The sequence below is a fragment of the Acinonyx jubatus genome, chromosome B4 (assembly GCF_027475565.1).
Source record: "Acinonyx jubatus isolate Ajub_Pintada_27869175 chromosome B4, VMU_Ajub_asm_v1.0, whole genome shotgun sequence".
In the NCBI taxonomy this organism is placed as follows: Eukaryota; Metazoa; Chordata; class Mammalia; order Carnivora; family Felidae; genus Acinonyx; species Acinonyx jubatus.
In genome coordinates this window covers 71499281-71514095 of record NC_069387.1, presented here as the reverse complement: position 1 = coordinate 71514095, position 14815 = coordinate 71499281, and the positions used below count along the sequence as shown (strand labels likewise).

Here is a 14815-nt window from a genome sequence, read left to right as displayed (position 1 = left end):
GATAATAAATAATTACAGATTTTAAAAAGTTAAAACAAAATGCTAGCAGATAAAGCATATGAAGGATATCTCCAAATTTCACTTCTAAGTCTAACCAGTAGAGTTCATTCAATAAACAGATATGGAAATACCATGTTAGTAGAACATATAGAGTTAAGATTACATCAAGAACACATAGCAGGCAGTATGTTAGTCAATGAGGAAATGTTAGGTCAAATTAAGGTCAGCATCAAGACAAAGACACTTTCATCTTCCCAACTATTTTACAGTGGCCAATACAATTAGACAAAAGAAACTAATTAAAGGCATAAAATAATTAAAGGGATAAAATTTAAGAAAGAAGAAAAACCATCCCTATTTGCAGATGACATGCTAGTATATCTAAAAATGTTTTTAAATCAATAATAAAACTAATACAAACAGTAAAACAATTGAGTAAGGCAGATTATAACATAAAAAATCAATAACTTTCATGTAAATAAATGATAGCCAATTAGAAGATTAAAACGGAAGAAAAACCATTTTTACAGTAGGAACAAAAATGATAATATATATAAGAATAAACTTTAAAAATGCCCCAAAACCTATACAAGAAAAAATTTAGACTCTTGCATGACACAAAAAGGCTTGAATAGGCAGACTTCCATTGTTCTTAGATAGCTCAATGCAATACCATCATCTCAGTTCTCTTAAGGTAATTTATAAATTTAATGCAATCCCTGTTAAACAACAAAAAATTAACAAGCTTTTTTCTGGAACTGGATAAAAGAACAGCCAAGAAAACTTCATATAAAAAAAAAAACCCACAAAACTATGAGATGGGAATGGCTCTATCAAATATTAAAACATGCTATGCATGGGGCACCTGGATGGCTCAATCGGTTAAGCATTTGACTCTTGGTTTCAGCTCAGGTCATGATCTCACGGTTCTTGAGTTTGAATCCCATATCAGCTCTGTGCTGACAGCGCTTGGGTTTCTCTCTCCCCTCTCTCTCTGCCCCTACCCCACTTGTACTCTCTCTCTCTCAAAATAAATAAAACTTAAAAAAAAAAAAATGCTATGTATGCCACAATAATGAAATATAGTGAGATACCATTTTTTAATCCCTCACAGTAGTAAAACTTAAAAAGCTTGACAAGCACATAGCAAGGCTTTGGGAAATAGGCACTTTCATATACTGTGGTGGGAATGCTAAATAGTTCTTTCCCACAAAGGGAATTTGGCAATATTTAACAAACTACATATGCATTTACTCTTTGATTACTACATCAACACCCAATTTAGTAATTTGCTCTGAAGATAGATCTCCAAAACTTTAAAACCAGGTTTGTATAAGATTACTAGATTTGTAGATGACTCATATGGCATTATTTGCTATTCTAAATATTGGAAACAACCTAAGTGTCATCATGTAGGGGACTGGTTGGAAAACCAGGATATATACACACAATGGAATACTACGCAGCTGTTAAAAAAAGAATGGGACTTTATGAATTTATTTAGAGTGATATTCAAGATACATTAAGTAAAAAAAGGCAAAAGGCATTCTCCATTTCAACAGAAACTAAAAGTGTATATATAAATATATATATATATATACACATATATTCTATATATAATTTTTACAAAAAGAAACACAGGAAGGATAACCAGATGCTAAGGAAACTAGTTATCAACAAAGCATAAGTGGAAGTAGAAGAGAAAGGGAAGAGAAGAGGGTAACCTCCAAGTAGATCTTAAATTTTGATTTTATAATTTTATTAACTGTTTCACATAGTCATAAATAAAATTTAAAAAACAAAAATGGGGAAAAAACAAGAATGAACACAAATGGAAAAAATTCGAATTTTATTGTATTTTTTTTTAATTTTTTTTTCAACGTTTTTTATTTATTTTTGGGACAGAGAGAGACAGAGCATGAACGGGGGAGGGGCAGAGAGAGAGGGAGACACAGAATCAGAAACAGGCTCCAGGCTCTGAGCCGTCAGCCCAGAGCCCGACGCGGGGCTCGAACTCACGGACCACGAGATCGTGACCTGGCTGAAGTCGGACGCTTAACCAACTGCGCCACCCAGGCGCCCCCGAATTTTACTGTATTTTAAGTGAATAACAATAACAGAAAAAAAAATCCAATCACTGAGAATTTTTTAACAAAATACCAATATAGCTTCAGTTTGAACACTAAAAGAACTGCAAAGAAATTTGTAACTCTACTTAGCAAGTTTGTTTTTTGTAGTGGTATGGGTGTAATAATTCTTAAACTGTACTCTCTATATTACAGACCTGACCAGATGAGTAAATATACTGGTATTGGGTACCAGAGTTCTTAATGCAGGAGAAGGAAGATACACAGTATGGAAGAAGCCAAGAAGAAACTTGTGTGCATTGCAGCTAGAGATGTCAGTATATATAGCATTATCATTTTTTTAATATGTATATTTATATTTAATCTTCCAATCAGTTTTCTAGGTGTGGAGGATGGTTTAGTGTTGGTCTGGCTGTATTTCATGGACGCGAGACACATAAAAGGCTTCCGTGCTGTTCCACCATCTTGGCTCCTCCCTATGTATATTTATATTTAAAATAAAGAAACTTCCTAGCTCTTCCTCTGCAAGAGCCTGGAAGAAAGACAATGCAACAATCGGTACACCTGCCAACCAGATCTTGGTTTCGGTATACCATTCCACACTAAAGAAACCCAGAACTCCCTGGAGAAATAGCTGATGCTACAGATAGGTAAGCAAAACACAAATTGACCCTGGAAGATCTTAATTTTGTCCGAAAGCATGGAAGAGCTCAAAAACAGGAACATGTTAAAGACACAGGAACCAGTTTGAAAGGGTTCCTACTGGCCAAACTTAAAGAGCAAAATACATAACAGATATTAATCCACTGTATAAAATAAAAATATAATAAATAAGAATGAAAATATTATCCTTACCATAGATTGCTAAGAAATGCTGAAAGAATGATAGAGCTAGAAAATAAGCACTATACATCCATTATAATTAACTTATTCAGGCAAGAATCATCAATGGACATTAAAACTACTGGGTAACAGTTTAACGGTGAGCAAGATATTTACATGCTCTCAAAGTATGTCCCCACAGGTTAATTATTAATTACAAAAGAGAAAATGAAAACTTTGCAGTAGAGAAACCAGAAGGACATCACCTTAAACCAAAGTTAACCTCAACAATAGGACAAAGTGACATTTGGCCTCCTGCCAAAAATGCCTAACCTAAATCTAATCCTGGAAAATCATCCGACAAATCCAAATTATAGTACCGTTGGCTTGTCCTGCTCGAAAATGGTAATATCATGAAAGGATGAAGAACTGGAGATATAACTAAATGTAATACAAGATCATGGATTTGCAGGGTTGGGCACAATCGCTATAAAAGATATCTTTGGGATAACTGGCAAAATTCAAATAGTCTGTATATAATACAGATTAATATGATTATATCCATGTTAAGTTTCCTGAATTTGATAATTGTATTATTGCTACACTAACAGAATGTTTTATTCTTAACATAACTCATATTTAGGAATAAAGACCATGATATTTATAATGATATCAAATGATTATAAAATAGTAATAATAATATATGTATACCATCACATATAAAGAGAAAAAGATAAAGCAAATGAGGCAAAATAATAACTGGCCAATATAACTAAAGTGTAAGCAAGAGTTCACACAGAGTCAAAAAAATTTTTAAATCTTTAAAAAAGAAAACATAGCAAGGAAGGAAAATGATTAGGTTTACTATTTCTCAGATTTTTTTACTATTAGATTGAATTAATGAATTACAATGTGAGGCTACCTGGAAAAACTACTCACAAATTCAGAGGTTTGACTTTTTAATGGTGTAAACTAAGAAGATAATACAAACCACTTAAGCACACTTCACCTATCACTTGGGAGTGCACTTGGAGGTAGAGTGCTAAGGTAGGAACTTCTATTTATCAAGTACAAAGTGGTCTGATCGGTGTTCAAATACATTGAAATTTCACTTAATCTATGAACGATTAGGAAAAGTGTAATCAACCTGAGCATTACTACTGACAATTTTAAATTCTAAAGTACTACAAGTAAGATACTTTCTACATAGAACCCTAACTTATGGTCTCTTCTTTGTCCTATTTTAACAGATAAATGTTCCTACTGGCCTCATGTGTGTTTCTATTAAACATTTTATTTATTTAAAATGGGCTAGGAGAGGGACAAAATAAAATTTCATCTGAAAACACTTCACCATGAATGATGTATGATTATATAATAAAATTCATCTTTGTGCACGGAGCAACTGACCAATGTACCCCAGAAGTGGGAATTAACCAAGGACAACAGTAAGAACTCAGAAAGGTGAGAATTAGATATTTGCCATACTTCACAATAAGATGTATCTTCAAGCAATAGATTCTTATACAACTTTCTCTAAATCCTGCTTCATAAGAAGCAACACTTTATTTTGGCCCCACTAAATGGCAATGAATAAAATCATTTACTGATAGAAACAAAAGGTAAATATAGCAAGAACATGGGCTATTCCTGAGGATATTTAACAACTATAGATAATGAAGGGTGGTAAGACAATGCTTTGTTAAGGCAAGTCTATCAACTAAGGAACGAAACAGAAAGGCAAAAGGGAAAAAGTATGGTCTGAAAATATGTTAAAAAAAAAACAACAACTTTTCCACCAGTCCACTATGGCTGACACTGGAGATTGAGAGTTGGCTATTACCTATAGCCCTTTTCTTTTTCTTTCTTTTTTTTTTTTTTTTTTTACAAAGTAGCCCATTTGTGCCAAAAGAAAAGAATTTGAGTTGTGTAAAGAATTTTTTTCTAAGTGTTATTTTTTCTAAGATTAAATAACAGCAATTACTTCTGAAATTTGATAATAAAAATAAAATCTCACATATGAAAATGGTTTGAAAAATCAAGGCAGTGCATTAAAAAACAAGCTATTGTTAATATTGCTATTTTTATAGGAATTTAAACAATGTAAGTTAACTTCCCTAAGCAGAACTGGGACAGACCTACAAAATCCTCAAAAAGTAGAAAAGCATTCAGTAAGTTCAATAAAACAAATGGCATATCATTTGGAATGAATATCATAAAGTCCTATATAGGAAAAAACAACAACAACAACACCCCACCTAGATATTAAGGAAAACTTATTTTTAATTAATTTTTAAAATCCAAATTATGTAAATACAGTTAAGTTTGAATTGGTAATTCATATACCTTTTTATTCCCCTTAACTGAAGTGGAGCCCTTGTTAGCTTCTCTGGAGCCCAGAGACAAAGTATAGGGTGTGTCCAGGCTCTGTTTAGAGATGACAGGTGCAGCTTGAGCAGGTGCCCCAGACCAGATGTCATCTAGAGGTTTTATTCTGGATGTAGCCCTGGCCAACGTGTTGATGCCAAGTTAAACTAGTTATCTCAGCAACTAAGTTGGTTTCATTACAATACTTCAATCAGCTGTTCTCAAACTTCACACTTAAGAATCACCTGTGGCACACTTATTGAGAATACAGTTTCATACTACTATTATCTAAAAGCACCAATCAATCTTAGCACCACTAATATGGGACAACTAAATATTACATGTCTCATGATTCAATGAAAAGCACAGCACTATCTAATAAGTATGCCTGAAATACTGAAATTGAATGTTATCAACCTTTAGATCTATCAGTTTTCAGGAAATAAATACAGGGGATAGAAGAACAAGTTAACTGACACTAGAAGGAAGTGATCAACCAAATTGACAATTTAGTACAATCTGAAGAACAAATGACTCCCTTACTTCAACAAATCAATGGCATGACAGGAAAAGAAAAAGGAAACTGTTAAGAGACTAATGAGATAAAACAGCCAAAACAGATTCAGCCCCACCACAAAATCTCCTGCGGTAAGATGGGGTGGACCCTGCAAACAGTGACTTAGAAACTATTGGAATTATGGATCTATCATTCTGAGACAACAAATCAGAATGTGACAGCTATTCCTAGATATCACCAAGAGATTGTAGTTCCAGCAACAGGTTATTACAATGTACTTAGTCAACAGGGTATATATCTTGCAGACATGGATTAACTTCCACTTCACAACATAAGGAATATGCAAAAAGTATCCAAGCACAAATGAGATTTCTTTATACTCTGAAACAGAAAAATACGTTAGACTCTTATTTTAGTAACACAATTCTTGGAATGCTTAAGGAAATTCATAGATAATCCAAACATTACTGAGAGTAACAATTTATTCTAGGTCCCCCCAAAGTTATATTTCCAAGTGAATGCATCAATAAATTTTATGATAGGTAACCAACACCAATATCAACCAGCATATATGCACTTCTGAATAAACTGCATCAATCTGCCTATTTTCCTTGGTTCTACTATGAATAAACTGTACTAGCCAGGTTATTTAAATTTACTTTAAATTCAAAAGCCAGTATTTTTGCTTTTTGTAAAAACTGTGCTTATAACTTCAAGCCATAAAATATTTGACCACAACCTTTAACACTAACACCCTTATTTTTTAAAATCTTTTTTTTGGACTTTTTGTTTGTTTGTTTGTTTGTTTGTTTTTGAGAGACAGAGAGAGACAGAGCACAAGCTGGGAAGGGGCAGAAAGAGAGGGAGACACAGAATCCGAAACAGGCTCCAGGCTCTGAGCTGACAGCAAAGAGCCCGACACGGGGCTCGAACTCATGAACTGTGAGATCATGACCTGAGCTGAAGTCAGACACTTAACCGACTGAGCCACCCAGGCGCCCCACTAACACCCTTATTTTTAACTCCAGCAAGTTTGGTTCTTAAACCAACATGTACTTTTTTTTTCTTAACATTTATTTTTGAGAGAGAGAAAGAGACAGAGCATGAGCAGGGGAGGGGCAGAGAGAGAGAGGGAGACACAGGATCGGAAGCAGGCTCCAAGCTGTCAGCCCTGCCTGATGCGGGGCCTGAACTCACCAACTGCAAGATCACGACTTGAGCCGAAGTCGGCACTTAACAGACTGAGCCACCCAGGCGCGCCAACCAATACGTACTTCTAAACAGCTTTCCCTAACACTGAAATTTATGATCTGACTTCCCAATTTTTTAAGTCATAGAACTGAAGTGAATACAAAGTTTAAGCAGGACCATCACCATATTTCAACAAAAGTAATTACTACCCCACAAAACAATGTGATCAATAATTCTGCTCCGATTCTTTAAAGAGGCTTGTATGGACAAATTTAAAATCCAAATTTAAATATAAATATCCTGTTCTAAAAAAAACCCTCTAGTTTGAATGATGGACAACAGGGAAAATAGAGAGCAATTACTTGCTTTTCAAGGGGTTGCTGACTGGTCAAATAAAACTAATCATAAATTCTTTTGTCATGAAGAATATCAAGCTAATATGTGAACTACTGCCTGAAACTTAAAAAATCTTTACCATGTCATATTTTTTTTTTGTTTTTTGTCTTTCATAACATCATGGTTTAAATAGTAGAAAAAATACTGTTATGAATCTACAAGGACAGCTTTCTCCATTCTGGACCAACTAAAGCCACTGCTTATCTTACAGGTTCAACTTTTCTTCTTCTATTTGGACTGCAATATTTCTTTACCTTTCTTTTACTGGCAATGAACACAAGATAATTTTAACATCCCCCTATTTCAAACAAATATTTAACAAGTACTACCAATGTAATTTTGCACAGCCATTGATAAAGACATGCGAACAACAGCTCCAAAAAATTTACATTGGTATTTATGTATGTCTACATAAATATACACAATTACCTCTTATTTCTCATTTCCTTATTATTTTCTATATTCAAAATTTCTCTTCCTTAACCCTTATTTCTTCCAGTTCAGAGCTTCCCAAACTGCTCCAAAGAACCTACAAATATTCCTCAAACATGGGGTTTGGTACCACATTCCTGCGGTGTGTGGGAGTGTCAGGGAAACACCATTTACTGTGGTTGGGGGAAAGGAGGTAATAAATGGACTTTCTCCAAACTGTGTAGAGATCCATATGCACATTAACAAAATAAAGTTTCTAAGAAGTCCTGCAATTAACCCAAATTTAGCTGTATTGCTCAAATTCATTCGGTCTGTTTTCAAGGAAACACACTGACATTTCAAGAAAACAAGTATTTAAAAGGCACAAATTGAGAATTTCTACTCTAATTGATCCTGAATACCAAGGAGTATGGTAATGATGGCGGTGGCAGGTCAAAGAAGCGAAGACTGAGAAAATCCCACTCACTCTGCCCCACATGTCCTCTAATTCCCAATTCGGACAAACCCCATTTACACCAGTAAACTTTAGTAAAGTCTATACCACTCTGGAACATGTCCAGTAAGTAGACTTCACCAAATATTAAGAAAAGTTCTAAACACTTCACCTAAAAATATGTATTGAATACTTGCCTGCAGACTAATATACCTAAATTCCAATGAATCAAAATGTTTGTTTTTCATTCCTTTTGAAACTTCCAATATTACTCAGTTTGGCAATATGAAGGATTCACTGCAGTGATATGCTTTTCTATCAGTTCTAGTGGATTTCACACACAACCAACTATGAAAATACTGAATCCACAACAGAATACAGGTAGGTTTACAAAAGAATGCTCCTATTTAGAAATACACACTTTTAGTTAAAGGCAGAAAATGTTATGTAAAAAACCACAAACATTTTTGGGAGTTATAGTTAAGTTCCTAGTTGGTTACCTCAGTAAAATATGTGTCTTCAGTGAACGAACTATCTTGGAGTGAGTGAGATTTATTTCTACTTTGGGGCAAATTTGAGCTGTTTAAACACGATTTCTAAGACACAACATTAACCTGGCTGAACTCTGATCAGTCTCACAACCTTCTCCACTTTCTACTCCTTTCCACAAGTCTGCATGCCCTTTAAAATGTAACAGACTATCAGAAGAGATCAAAATCAGGTTTGTTCAAAATGAAAGAATACAGTTTATAAAATTGAATTTAAAATACATACACGAATTATTTATTTAAGTACAGTTGTCCTTTCAATCTCTATATTACTTCTCTTTTTCTTCCTTGAAAAAAGCGAGTAATGTCTGCTTACCAATTCTGTTTAGCAATTCACAAACTCAGAGTATTACTTTATTTACTTGCTTATTACAATTTTGAAGCATTGTTTCACTTAACATCAAGAGATTCATTAAATGCTTTCTCTTAAAAGAGATAACGTACATGGTATACACTAACTACAGAACATATGAGTGTATTCATTCTATCTAATTGATAAATGTAAACTCTTCCTGTTGGTATAATCTAAGTAAGGGAGGGCTTTATTCACCAAGGGGAGAAAAATAGAATAAATTCACAATGCAATTGAAAATTCACTCTGGTGGGTACAACTCTACAGTGAAGTTGCTGACTACTCTAAAGGTAGGTACATGTAAAAAAAATCATTTCATATTAGTTCCGTGCAATATTTTTTTTTAATGTCTAAGATATTTCACCTCCTTACCAAAAAATCAAGTTTTATAATAGAAATATCAAGTCAACCTTGACTATAGCTATAGTAATGCTGGCATAAGCTACAAGAAAATTCTTCAACTAAGTATTTGAAATAGTTACCTAAATTTTCATACCAAGGCTTCAAATTTTTAAATGGGACTAACAGTAGTAAATTGCCCCGCAGTCTTTGCACCAAAACAAAACAAAATAAAATTCACTGAATAAATATAGAACATATTGTGTATATTGGCCATACATTTAACCATATGTAACTCTCAACCATATTTTAATTTCTTAAAATCATTTGCGACTAACAAACTGAATTGATAATAGACTGATTAAATGTTACAGAACATGTGTCAGGAATACAACTTTTTTTGTCCAATTAACAAATGCCCCTAAAGTCATTTGGACTTTTTTTTTTTTGCACTTTAATGTCTCCAACCATGAAATGTGTGAAATATTCCCTTACCATTTTATACTTATAGGGATATCCTAATAATAAACATTTGTGGAAGAAATTGAGATGTACAGGCCAAGAAAGGAACTAAGTGGAAATAAAATATATGTACATCATAAAGGATTAACCCCCAATTTTTAAATATCGAGTACTGTTACTCATTACCAGTAGGCACTAACATTTAAACATTAAATGCCAATGTTACAACAAATCGTCAATTGCATTTTCAACTTTAGACTTTGAGAAATTTTTATACTCAATCTACAAATGAATAAATGTATGTTTGATACAATCAAGCAAACTTTTAGCAGACCACTAAACTCCAGTTTCTACATTCAATGACTGTCTATGTTTGTTTGAAAACAAACATAGAAATGTTAGAAGATATACATGGTCAGCATTCTAGTTTGGTCTTCTTTATTTAAGTGTCTGTAATACCATGAAGATACATCATAACTTCCTTAATACTGGCTATATCTGGCTAACAGCCATCCATCTAATTAATAATGAAATTACAGAGGAATGTCAGCAAGTATTAAACTTGTAGAGTAAATGAGAACTAACATATATAATAACAGTCTTACAATAGGTCAAATGAAAAAGGAGTTCTTATTTTAAAAAAATATTCTACCTGTGATTTACAAAACACACTGCATTATCTGCTCATCAGAAACCATGATATTCAACATGATATATCAAAGAGGGAACTCACAAAGTCACTTCATTACTATCTCTTACTATGAAGAGGAACTCTTATAGTTAAGTCACAGAATTACTGTGAAAGCTTGGCATCCTGTCTGCCAGTTAAGATTTTTCAGAGGAAGGTGTAAAACCCAGCATAATACATGTCCTCTAATTACACCACTCTGGAAAAAAATCTTTCAAGGTTGGTAGTACCCAATCTTTGACCAGCATATTTCTCTTGTATTTCTTTACAAGCCATACAAATCTTCACATGGTTTTATTTTCCAAAACAAATGCTTCAACTTTTTTCCTAGTAGCCTAGCTACAACCCTACAAAAACAAACCTGGAGAGTGACATATGGAGGAAAAACAAGTTTAGCTAAGGACATAGTTCAAAAAGCAGCTTCTAATAGGAGAATAAAGCTCAAATTGATATAAGAACAATGTGAAGAGTCGCAAACAACCCTGAAACTATTTACTTAAAAACAGTACTTGTAAGTATTATCAGTGAATGATATGATCTCAGGATAGAAATCACTACTGGAAAAAACAATATTTATGTAACTTGTAAAAAACTGGAATTCGAGGCAGTTAATTGATTATGCTAAAACTTGGTTAGTATGCATGTAAGTTCTTCAGAAAAACATCTCACGAACCAATTATATCATTCAGTACCTTTTGGATATTAAATTTCAGTCAATCAATCCAATAAATATTAGGCATAACTTTAAACTGTGTTACAAAACAGTTTAAAATCCAAACAGTTCAAACTGATTATCAGAAGACCAAGACCTGTATGAATAATATTCCTCTCAATATTATAAATGGAAATGGGCAAGTGAGTATCACCATAAATATAAAATTCTCTACTTCTCACCACATTACTTCTCACCAAATCAACAGTTTTGGGGGGTTAATTTAATTTTACTTTGTTTTTCGCTTTAGATCTTTATTTAAAAATGCACTCACACCTACAGCCATCACAGACAAACTAGAGTAAATAACAACTAGCCATATTTAATATTTTCTAGACTTCTGTGCAACTCAGTAACTATCCAAAAAGTTCTGTGAACGCTTCAGCTTCAAGCCTGAAGTCAGTCTAAGATAGCCAATAGAAACTACACCTGGGCAATTACTGCATTTCCTACTTCAGAGTGTTGAACTTAAGACAGAGTATCTACATTTGGATACTGCATTTGGAGCAATGAGAAGTGCCAAGCTCAATCTATGCAGAAGCTACATTAACTAAAAAAAGGCCATCCCTTAATATCATTATCAAAAAGCAATAAATATGAAGAGCATTATTTTAGTTTTAAATAACCACCACCAACTAAGGACCCTCTATGAGTAAGTAAGCATTAAAAATGAAAGATGACCTCATAACAGGTTACAATATGAAAATATTCCTAGCAGAAAAAAATAATAATACAGCTTAATCAGGAAATATCTTTTCTGAAGTGTATCACATTATCAACTGAACAAACAATTTACTTTGTCATATACAGTCAAAGGAGGGAGAAAATGAAAAGAAAATCGAAATCATTGTACTCCACTTCGTAATCTTCCTACATATATAATAATCCTTTGGAACGTTTTGAAGTCACTCAAAAATTCCAAAGAACTTACTCTAAAAACTCTCCTGGGTCACCTAAGGCACCAACACGTTATGCAGTGTAGAAATATTCTACTGAAAAACCACTCCGTTACACGGTTCCACACAAGAGGTTTCATTTTTTAAAAATCTTAAAGTCAGGATTTTAAAAAGGCAAAGGAGTTTCGAAGGCAAAGAAAAATTTTCCCAAGGGATACAAAGTTTCATTAACTATCTTAACTCTTTTACTAAGCATCACCTCTCTGCCCCTCCGTGGATATCAAGCCATCAATAACAATGTCACAAAAGAATGTTTACCAAGATGGGGGGTAGGGTGTCACCTGTAAAGATCCTGTATGAAAAATGTAAACAATCCTAAAATAGATGAGGAAAACTTTCACCTTCCTACAACCTCGCTTTATGGGTATTTGATGTTTCTCAGACTGAAAAAATGAACAGAAGTCTAGAGACTGTCTGCTGTGCAAGGTTTGTTTGGGGGCTTTCTTTTGGCTAAAAACAAATCTCCCCTTAAGTCCCTCGATTCCAAATACTGTGGAAGAGTCACTACTACTCACCGCAAGTAATACTGTTTTAAAGCAAAGGCAGCGTTAGAACAACTTCTGGGAAAGTTGAACTCTTCAACAATTTCTCCCCACTGATTCTTCTCAGAAACCTGTTAAAAACACAGCCACACTTGTCTGAGAGTGCACCATCCAAGAAAACTCTAACCTAACTGTGAAATAAATACCCATTCTACAGAGATCTGTAGATACCTCAAGCATCAGTGGGTGTTTCAGATCGATCCGTAAGAGTTCCTAAGCAAGGGCTGCTCGAATCACCGTGTTTTCACCCGAGAGCCCCGTATTTAATAGCACTTGTTTTGTTTGGGGGGCGGGAGGGGGGGTGGTGGTGGGTTTGTTTTGTTTTTGAAGCCCGGACAATAACCAATCGCAAGTCCCTCTGTCGCCCCCTTTTAAATCTCAACGCGGTCCGTTTACACTAAAAAAAAAAAAAGTTCAAAAGGATCAATACTGTTCCGGACAGCGACGTCCGCAGGTTCTGGGGGGGCCGGGGCCCGGGCCGATTCCGATCCCTTTCCCAGATCTATCCATCTCCATAGGCCCTTCTTTGAGGCCTACAGCTTCTGCCTAGCCTTGAAGCCTAAGATGGCTATTTGGAGACAGGTCCTGGTTTCTTTTGTTAGCTGTATAAACCGAGGGCGACGGGGCCGAGGCTGTGCCCCCGGCTGCCGGGATCATTTCGCAGCCGATTATCGATGTTAAACCTGCCCGCGCTAATTTTGAGTTGCACGAAAACTGCTCTCAGAGTCTGTGTGTCTCTGTGTCTCCGCCTGTGCTAGAGCGGCAGCGGCGGCAGAGCTGACTCGCGAGCGAGCGAGCGGGCGGGCGGGCGCGGGCGCGGGGCTCGGGCGGGCGCCCCGCACGCCCGCACTCCCCGCCGCGGCGCTCAGACCCCGTCGGGCCGGCCGGGCACCGGGCAGGGCGCGAGCCGGCGCCGGGCCGCCCGCCCGCCCGAGCCCCGCGCCCGCCGCGCGCACGCGAGCCACCAGGCCAAAAACAGCCCCGCCGCCGTCCGCCTCCGTGCCACCGGCTGCGAGCGAAAAGAACGCCTTTTGCCCCCGCGGGCCACCCCCCCAGCCCCGAGCGCCCACTCCGGGGTCAAAGGAGACTTTTTGGAAGAGGCCAGCGAGAGGGAAATACAAATTAAAACTTCCACTCACCTTCGCGAATCCGCCTAAAGTAGTGACTCTGGTGTAGAGACCGTGAAGATCCAGCTCCTTCCCACCCACCGCAGGGATTTTTTTAAAAGGCGACCTGCGGGAGAGAGAAAGCCCCGCACTTGTCAGCCGGGACCCCGCGCCCGGCCCGGGCGGGAGAGCCCCGTTCGCCCCGGCTCGCCCCGGCGCTGCCCCCCCGGTTCTGCTCTCACCCTCTGCTGTGGTGGAACTGCCGCAGCTCGTCCAGGAAAGCGAGTCCCTTTCTCCGCTCGTCCGGAGGCGCCTTCCCCGTCGAGTTTGCCATTATTTTTTCAAAGGAGGTTTTAAAAAAACCCAGATCGGTGTTTTAAAAGCGCCCCCCGCTCCCTGCGCTTCCTACCAGAGCCCGGAGCCCATTCCTCGGCCGGCGGCGGCGGGGCTCAGTCATGGGCCGGCGGTGGCGGCGGCGGCGGCGGCGGCGGCGGCGGCGGCGCAGGGAGGGAGGGAGGGAGGGGGAGGAGGAGGAGGAGGAGGGGAAGGAGGGAGCAGGAGGCCAGGGGGAGAGGAGGGAAGGAGGGAGGGGAATTTCTAAAAAAGTTTAAAGAAATCGGAGCGAAACTAGAGGGGCAGGCGACTGCCGGATCCGCGCGAAGCCGCGGGGCGAGCGCGGCCCCCACCCCTTCCTTCCCTCCCTCCCCGCGGCCCGGCTCTCGCCCGCCTCTCAGCGCCGCCGGCCCAGGCGGCTCGGCCTGGGGACGCGATTCAACATGGTGCTGCTGCCGGGGGCGCGCGAGCGGGCGAGGGGAAAGGCGAGCCGACGGTGAGGGGCCGGGGCGGCCGGAGGCCGGGAGTTTCG

General features: G+C 37.6%; 1 protein-coding gene across 2 annotated transcripts in view; it reads right to left on the bottom strand.

The window, feature by feature from the left end:
• Positions 1 to 14433, bottom strand: part of ARID2 (AT-rich interaction domain 2) — a 184762-nt gene extending 170329 nt beyond the window's left edge. The window contains exons 1-3 of one of the 2 annotated variants that reach the window (XM_027035954.2): positions 14193 to 14433; positions 13984 to 14077; positions 12818 to 12915 (exon numbers count right to left, since the gene is read on the bottom strand). In XM_027035954.2, the coding sequence (XP_026891755.1) occupies positions 12818 to 12915; positions 13984 to 14077; positions 14193 to 14284 (284 nt within the window). In that variant the 5' untranslated portion in view covers positions 14285 to 14433. The remainder of the gene's footprint in view (positions 1 to 12817; positions 12916 to 13983; positions 14078 to 14192) is intronic. The other variant, XM_027035953.2, reaches the window with a different exon arrangement.
• Between the last annotated feature and the right edge of the window lie 382 nt (positions 14434 to 14815).